The sequence below is a fragment of the Microtus ochrogaster genome, chromosome 1, assembly GCF_000317375.1.
Source record: "Microtus ochrogaster isolate Prairie Vole_2 chromosome 1, MicOch1.0, whole genome shotgun sequence".
Lineage (NCBI taxonomy): Eukaryota > Metazoa > Chordata > Mammalia > Rodentia > Cricetidae > Microtus > Microtus ochrogaster.
Genome location: NC_022009.1, coordinates 21,609,188 through 21,618,331, shown reverse-complemented (window position 1 = coordinate 21,618,331; position 9,144 = coordinate 21,609,188). Strand labels below are relative to the sequence as shown.

General features: G+C 39.9%; 1 protein-coding gene across 8 annotated transcripts in view; it reads left to right on the top strand.

Annotated features, from left to right (window-relative positions):
- Numb (NUMB, endocytic adaptor protein) overlaps positions 1–9,144 on the top strand; it is a 127,233-nt gene that overhangs the window by 96,291 nt on the left and 21,798 nt on the right. For 5 of the 8 annotated variants that reach the window (XM_013346349.2, XM_013346348.2, XM_013346352.2 and 2 more), the window contains one exon: positions 4,285–4,317. The exons of the other annotated variants lie outside the window; for them this stretch is intronic. In XM_013346349.2, coding sequence (XP_013201803.1) covers positions 4,285–4,317 — 33 coding nt within the window. The remainder of the gene's footprint in view (positions 1–4,284; positions 4,318–9,144) is intronic. 8 annotated transcript variants of the gene reach the window in all.

Sequence of the window (9,144 nt, the reverse complement as noted above, 5' to 3'; positions counted from 1 at the left end):
TTGTGAGCCACCATGTGGTTGCTGGGAATTGAACTCAGGACCTCTGGAAGAGCAGCCAGTGCTCTTAACCTCTGAGCCATCTCTCCAGCCCTAAAAGAAAAATTTTTAATTCAGTCTTTTTGAATATCAAACCCAGAGCATTACAGGCTGCCAAGCCACATCTTTAGCATTGCTATCTAATTTTGTTTTTAATCTTTGGGTTTTGAGACAGTTTCAACTTCCAGCATATTACCATCCTCTGCCTCCTGGGTATGTCACTTCATCTGAATCTTAACTTAAAAAAATTTTTAGAAACATGTGTATTGTATAAAGTACAAATGAACTCCAAGATTTACAAATAGGGGCTAGAAAGATTCCTTAGTGGTTAAGAGCACTGTCTGATCTTCCAGAAGACCTAGGTTCGATTTTGAGTACCCACATTGTGGTTCACGACCATCTGTAATTCCAGGGAAATCTTACTTCTCCAGGAGACCCAGGCATATATGTGGTATACACATGCAGAACACCCACACACTTAAGATTAATTTTTTAAAAGTGTCTATTAAATAAAACAAGATCTCTCCCAAATCTAGATGTAGCTGGTATTTAAATGTGTAGTTTTTATTGCTGTTGCTTTTGGGAATTTTTGGCATTTTTGAGGTAGGGCCTCCAACTCTTCCTCCTCTGGCCTCTACTTCCCACAAACTGGAAGGATAGATGGGTACAGCCTCTCCACTCTGCTCACCACCTAGTTTAAAGCTAATTTGTTGAGTAGATTTTTTTTTTGTTTTATTTCACCTTTTACTTTTAAAACAAGATTATTGTTTGAGGTCCACGACTGTTTGAATAACATTTAATGTGTTTTATATTTATCATAAATAGAACCTAAATTTGCATTTTAAAAATTGTAGTTATACAGGGCCAGACAGCGACTACAACTCACAAGGTTGTAATCCCTGAGCTGGGAGTGTGAAGACAAAGGTCTCTGAAGCTCACTCACCAACGGGTCTAGGTGAATTAGTGCCTCAACAAAGTAATAATGAAACAATGAAGGAATACACCTGCATCATCTTCTGGCTTATCTAGGAAACTTAGGACAGTTATATAAACTTACATTGGCAAATGTGTTAAAAAAAATCAAACTGGATTTTTGGGTAATGGGTAAACTTCTATTTATTATGCTCAATAAAAACATCACTGTTCTGTAGATAAACTGTCTAGTGCTATACTGAGAACCTACAGTAAATAGGAAGTCTTCAGGGTATTGTCTTGTGAGTCCACATAGCTCCGTGGTGGTTTTGTTTGTTTTGTTTATTTGTCTTCTCGTATTTTCACTAAGTAGAGATATTAGGTACCTTTCTTTCTTGACAGCATTCTTTTAACAGATATCGGTCTAGGATCTACAGCCTTCTGTGCCCAATTCTTACATTGTACCAAATGCTGTGTCGCTAGTGTGTGTTTGTTAGTGTAAAGATCATAAAGCTTCCTGAAAGACTTTTAGATAAGTGAAAACAAGTTGTAGGGGTGTATAAAGGTGCAGAGGGTTAAAGAAACAAAACACCTTTGCAGTCTGTTCAAACTGAATGTCAGAACTTTAAAATGTGAGGAGTTATGTAGCTCACATACCGCCAGCTAAGCAGCAAACAGGCATTAAGCCTGTCTTGTGAACAGCCTATAAACCAAAAAGTTCTATTTCTAGTGGCTTTAATCTTATGGGGAATTAAAAATGATTTAAAGTATAGTTGTATGGGGACCTTCCCGAAGTGGTCCCTTGTAATTTAGAGTTACTTTAAATTGTGTTAGAGGTCATCAGCAAAGTTGACATTCTCCGGTGAAGAAAATAGTATCGAGATAGTTTTTAAAATATGTACCTCAGACCATCTCTTACTCTCATATACATGAAATAACAATTATTTTAACTCATTTATGTTGTGACATAATTCACTAATTAACTACTACAAGGCTTAGATTGCATAGAATAAATTTCAGAAATGGCTGTTGCTTAGTTATGTTACAGGGTGGTAAACAATGCAGTTAGCAGTGAGCTCTGTAATTATTGTATCAGACTTTGCCTTGCTTCACTGGGATCCAAAATGCCTTTCATTGTAGAATGCTATTTCATTCCATTGCTTCTAAATGTCTCTCTATCTCTGCCTTTGATTTTAGATTTGTTTCATTATATAACTAGTTCCTAGTATGTTGGGTTTTTATTCACTATTTGATATCTTTGTTTTAATATATGTTCTTATTTTAGCAGGTAAAAGAATCATATCTTTTTTTTAAAAGAATGTTAATATTCTCCAATCCATTATCTGTCTTTTATGCATTTTGCATGTCACCTTTTTTCATTAACATCTGGGATCTTTTATAAGAAAAAGAAAAAAATCTCATCTTTAACAAGAGCTTTTCTAGGAGCTGAATTAAATATTAACTGTCATGTCCTGTCCCCTCCCTGCCCTGTGCGAGAATGTTGAATCTTTAACTTTGGCTGCGTCCTTTAAAGCTGAATGTTACTCATCGTCTAACAAAACGAGGTCCACCAAAATTGGCAGCAGAAATCATTTTAGTCTTGCTGTGACAGCTACCTGGAACATGCTGGTTATTTTTCCAGCTTTGTTTAGATCTTGTGGAGATATTTGTTGTGACTTTCAAATTTTAGGGGAAATCATTTTAGTGTTTAAAAGCACTAAATGAGTTTAAAAGCTGGGAGACTCAAATTTCAGCATCACATGTTGTCTTTTACTAGACAGAAGTAGAGGACAGAAGTGCAGCTCAGCCCCAGGAAGGGAGAGAGAGCTGGGCCGGGGAGTTTGAAGCTATCTACTTTGCATACATTCTTCAGATTTCCTTAATAATCAACTATGTAAATGGAGCTTAAAAACTGATGATAGGGCTAGGTGTGGTGGTGAATCCCTTTACTCCCAGCACTCAGAAGGCAGAGGCAGATCTATCTTTGTGAGTTTCAGGCCAGCCTAGACTGTGAGTACCAGACTATATAGTAAGACCCTGTTTCAACAATCCAAAACAACAAATTGATGATGGGATCATAGATTGTTATGATTTCCTTATCCTGATAGTATTGTATGATTATATCAATGCAAGATTCTTTGCTTCAAAAAGAACAGTTAAATAAAACCCTGTTTCTTAAATTCTGTTTGTGGCCCATGAGCATAATTTGATTTTCCAATATTTTTTCTATGCCCCAGTATAAGCATTAGCTTCAATCCCTCATAATGATTTATTCTGAACTGGAATAGATCCTGCTGTTTCAGTATGTTGTAGAATCGATGAGCATACACATATATACACTTATACTAATGGATGTGGACCACTCAGGACTAAACTCCCTGAGTTAGAAAGGGTATAGCAAGAGCTGCTGAGGTATGCTCATGATTTAGTTTTATGGGTTGCCATTTTTGTGTTTTTTTAAGGTTTGCAGTTCCAGAGCCTAACAGCATGGGAAGCATGCTGTTCCAACAAGGTAGTGGTTTGCTTTTAATCTGGAATCTCACTACAAAGGCCAGGCTAACCTGGAGCGTCTTCACAGGCTCCTGTTTTATTTTTCCTTTTTTTTCTCCCCCCACCCCGACCCCTGTCCCCTTTGGTTTTTGACAAAGGATTTCTCTGTAGCTTTGGAGCCTGTCCTGGAACTAGCTCTTGTAGACCAGGCTGGTCTCAAACTCACAGAGATCCGCCTGTGCCTCTGCCTCCCAAGTGCTGGGATTAAAAGCCTGTGCCACCACTGCCCAGCTTTACTTTTTATTTCTTTAAGAGGCAGGCTGATGATGTCAAGGCTGACGCTGAATTCCTGGGCTCAGGCAGCCTTGCCTCGGCCTCCTAAAGAGCTTAGATGATAGATAGGCACATGCCACCACATTTGACTAGCATTGATTTTAAGTAGAAAAATGAATGTAGAACTAAGCTTCTATTTGTTACTATTATGAATTTTAAGTACAAAATCATGCCCACCTGGTATGTCCTAATCTTTTTATCTGCTGCCAAATTTGGATACTCTCTGTTGGAAAATAGAGATCCTAAATGAAGTAGTGGCCCTGCATGGATACAGGCTCTGAATCCTCCCTCTCCAGGGATTCTTAGGTCGGACCGTGTGTTGCCCTGCACTTCATGCACCTTTCCTTTTCCCTGTCACCCTCCCTCCTGGTATTGATAACTCTTTAAAGCCCTCATCCCTCCCCTTCTCCCACTTTCCCTTCTATCTCTGTATGTGCTTAATTGATGTGAAACCCCGGGACATTTATTAGCCTATACAATAATAGCACTCGACTTGTCCCCCTGTTCCTCCAGGAAAGGAAGTTCTTCAAAGGCTTCTTTGGAAAAGTAAGTTTGATGCCATGATTATGCTTATTCTATAAGGAGTTACACCCCAGTATAGCACTGACATGCCAACAAAATAAAACCTTGATTTCTCCACAAACAGAAATAGATTTGACTGTATCTAAAAATTAAAGAATTAGTTGCTGTCTATGGTTTTACCTGTTTTTCTTGTAATACTAAATCTCATTTTTAGGGAAACCCAATAAATGAATCAAGTAAGTTTCTTTTCTTAATGATCTCTTCAGCACCTGCTGTTAGTTCAACTCTATTTGATCTTTCAAAACTGTTTTGTTAGTGTATTAGCTATATTTTTAACAGGTAGCTTTTATTTAGGGCCCAAGACTGACAGAAATAGAAAGAAATATTAGAATCAGGTAAAAACTGGAAGTACCCCAAATTTTACAGGCAATACTATTACTTTTTTAAAAATCTAAGTTAAATTTCAAGGGAATACATGAAAGTACATAAACTTACTTTGAAGATCCTACTGTGATCTTTGACCTGTATTGGTGATCTAGGAAAAGCTGTCATAATTAATAGTCTGCCAAGATCTGCTGCATGGGTGCTGCACTCTCAGACTTCTCTAGTGATCCTTGTTCACTGCTCAGATCTTGAGAAGGACCAGAGCAAGGAATGTACCTCAGCAGGAGTGCTCGCCCAGAATGAGCGTGCGGAAGGCCCAGGTGTCTGTCTCCAATACTCCAATACTAGAACGAAATAAAAGAGGCTAGAAGGATGGCCGTTAAAAGCAATTGCTGCTCTTATAGAGGACCCGAGTCCAGTTCCCGGTACCCACTTTGGGTAGTTCGCAACCAGTGCACAGGCCGACCTAATCTAGACAAGCCCTCATTTAGACTCCTTTCCCGGGTGATTTCAGATTCTGCCAAATTGACAATACTAACCGTCACAATGCCAAATTTACATAAGATATTAAAAAATTATGAATCACTTTAATCTTTAACATTGAATTATTATTATTATTTTTTATGCAGTGAGGAAGCTGAGGTTTCAGAGGTTAAGTAGCCTCCTTAAACCCAGGTCCTGTAAGTGATAGGAGCTTGGATTTGAACCTAGATAATCTGTCTCCCTAGTCTGTACTCTTGAACACCATGCTATACACCATCACTTTTGTTTTTCTGTTTTTCTTTTGTGATGCTGGAGGTTGCACATGCCAGGCCAGTGTTCTATGAACTACATCCACAGCCCTTTTTTACTTAATCTTTCGAGACATGATCTCATTAATTTGCTGGCCTTGAATTTAGTGATGCTCTGACCTCAGCCTCCTAAATATCTGGACTTATAAACCTGTTACCAGGCTTCCATTCTCCTGTGTGTGGGGGGGGGGGTGGTAGAGGACTATTATTTTGGGTTTTAGAGACAAGGTTTCATGCATCCTAGGATGGCCTAGACCTTGCTTTCTACCTGAGGATCACCTGAACCTCTCATTCTCCTGCCTCTGCCTCTGGAAGTGCTGGGTTCAGGAGTGTACCACTGCACCTAGTGTTGCAAAAACCAGGATATAATCCATGTTAGGCAAGCACTCAATCAACTGAGCTACATCCCTAATTGGCGCTCACCTTTAATCCCAGCACTCAGGAGGCAGAGGCAGGCAGATCTCTTTGAGTTCAAAGCCCGTCTGGTCTACAAGAGCAAGTTCCAGGACAGCTAGGGCTACACAAAGAAACTCTGTATGGGGGAGAGGTGACCAAAGTCTTGGTCACTGACTTTTTCTAGATTTAAGGTGGTAAATTATTAATTTTCAGAAGCGAATCCTCACATGCATACTGCGTATTCATAGCATCTTGGTGTTGCTCAAGTCAGCACCAGTATATAAAACGTGTTATGGAATGTGCAATCTATCCCTAGTCAGTGATGAGTAAGATGTCTTGATTTTCATAGCACAATTACTCTCTTGTTTTAGACAACTTTTATACTTCTTTTTTTCTCCTTTAACTTTTAGAATTTCCCAGTGCTTGGGAGGCAGAGGCAGGTGGATCTCTGTGAGTTTGAGGCCACTCTGGTATACATACTAAATTCCAAGACAGCTAGAGCTATGTAGTAAGACCCTGTCTCAAAAAAACAAACAACAACAAAACCCTTTCAGGATTTTTTTTATTTAATTTTATGTGCGTTACTGTTTTGTCTCCATGTGTGTCTGTGTTAGAGTATAAATCACTTGGAGCTGGAGTATAGACGGTTACGAGCCGTCACTTAGGTGCTGGGAACTGAACCCGGGTCCTCTGGGAGAGCAGCCAGTGCTCTTCACTAATGAGCCATCTCTCCAGTCCTCAGAATGTCTTACCCTATTCTTTTTTTCTACTTCCTTCCTACTGGGCAGATAAACTTGAACCAGAAGGACTGAAGCTTATACTGATTAGTAGAGCACTTGCCTGGCACGAGTGAAGCTCTGGCTTCCAGCTTAGTGTCAGGTCCACTTGCCCACCTGTCATCTGTGCCCATGTGTGCTCATTCCTTCCCTTTTGCTTTGTTTTGGTTTTGAAATAGGACTTCTCTGGCTAGGGAAAGTTGGCCTTTCATAATCGTCTTGCCTCTGCCTCCCGGGTGCTGGGATTGACAGGCATGCCCCTTCATGCCCAACTTCCATTAGGTTCTTATTATTTCAGCTCTTACTCCAATCCCCTCTTCCCTCAATAGTTTTCTTTCTTCAGTGGATTGTCCTAAAAATAAAACACATTTTTAGAAAAGCTTCTTGGTGTCTTCATTTCTGCCATCCTATCTTTTGTTGATCCTGTTTAATAACCACCAGTGCCTTGGCCTCTGGCTTCCACTAAAGCTGCTCCTTTCAAGTCTTTGATGTCATTGCAGCGAGGCTGTCACCCTGATCCTAGACTCTTATCAGCATTTGACAGTCTGGCTCTCCTTGAAACATTTTTCATCTAGAATATAGAGAACAATATATTCCTAGCTTTCCTTATACCTCTATCTAAATACTTCTTAGTTGTGGATATCTCTGTACATGCAACTCTACCTAGATGATGTCACCCAATGCTGTGTTATGCCAGGCATTGTGAACTTTATACTGATATTTTTTTTTCATATAAATTGTGTAGCATAGTATCAAAGACAGATTCTGGAGCCATTGCTGTTTAATTCTGCCCTGGCATTTAGAAGCTTTGTGGTTAATGCCTACCTCAGAAGAGTGTCTTTACCAAAGAATCACGAGGACCTTGTAGGTTATTGTAGAGATACTCCTGTTCTTATTCCTCTCATCTCATCCTACCCTCTTTATTAATTCCTTAAAAGACACCAGGAATGCTCCTGTGTCAGGGCCTTTGTATTTACTATAGCTTATTATAATATGGAACACATGTCATCCAGACACACATCATCTGAATGAGGCATTTATTCCCACCTGTCTGTCTATACACACGTTCCCTGTTTGTCCCACTTGTCGTTGCATACACCTTCTGACTTGTGTGTGTCCCTGTCACTGTAACATAAGCCCTCCAAGGACACGAATCTTTGGTACCTAGAGAACTGTGTGCTCTTTAGTTTCTACTCTACAGTATTTGAGTTTGTGGATGGATAAATGAAATCCATATTCTCAAGTTCATTCTGTAATACAAGAATCACTCAGTGTTAATGAAATACCACCAAATTGTTCAACAGTAACAAATGCTGCTAGAACAGAATGGAAATTTAAGTTTAAGAAAGTATAATGAAGGTTTTCTGATGATAACACCTCGGCTGAGAGTTTGGACTAATTAAGTTGTAAAAGAATGGGAAATTTTAATGAAGCAACCATTACACGTAGAGCCAACCTCAAATCTGAGGGGAAGTTGTGTTTCCATCCCTTTATTGCTTTGGAGAATATGCATATTTGTTCAGCATGTCATTCTTCTCCAAAATTCAAATACTGAGTTATGGACACAGTCCTTTTTCCTCGAATTTTAAATAAAATTTTAAGCAACACCTGAATCCAAGATCCTGTGGGAGAAAAGTTCCCTCCCTCCCTCCCTTCCTTTCTTATTTATTTTTATTTAGTTTAGTTTTGTAGACATGGTTTCTTTGTGTAGCTTTGGAGCCTGTCCTGGAACTCACTTTGTAGATCAGGCTGGCCTCAAACTCACAGAGATCCGCCTGCCTCTGCCTCCTGGGTGCTGGGATCAAAGGCATGTGCCACCGCCGCCCTGCTCTTTTTTGTTTTTCAAGGCATACCACTTCATGATTACCTGGCTAGTGTGTCATTGTAACTGGGGACTGAGTTATCTGTGAGTGTGAGTGGTGCGTCCAGGACTGTCATAGCTGTGCCGGCCTGCATGACATTTCCTTACTGTGACTTCTGGGAGAATGGCTGTTTAGTCTCTTCATTCTTAGCTGCCATATGCTACCCAAACCATCTTGTCTCTGCTCTCAGTTCTTCTTATGGTAGTGTGTGTTCTTACCTCATTAGTGATCCTGGGAATCATAGACAGAACCTAAGATGTGAGTCAGTCTAAAATATTGGATAAGGTATAAATATGGGAGGTGCAGAATAATGAATCTTTCAAAAGAAATGACTACATTCTAGAAAAATCTTCAGAGCATAGCCCACTCTATTTGTCTTTGAAAAGCAAGTTTTATTGGAAGAAGACCGTGCCCATTTGTTCACATGTTGTCTGTGACTTCTTTTGTGCTACAATGACAGTTGAGAGGTTGCCATGCAGATTATATGACTGGTAGTGCCCAAAGTATTTGCTAGTTGACTCTTCCCAGAGAAAGTGCCAATCTCTAGCCGGGCGATGGTGGCGCACGCCTTTAATCCCAGCACTCGGGAGGCAGAGGCAGGCGGATCTCTGTGAGTTCGAGACCAGCCTGGTCTACAGAGCT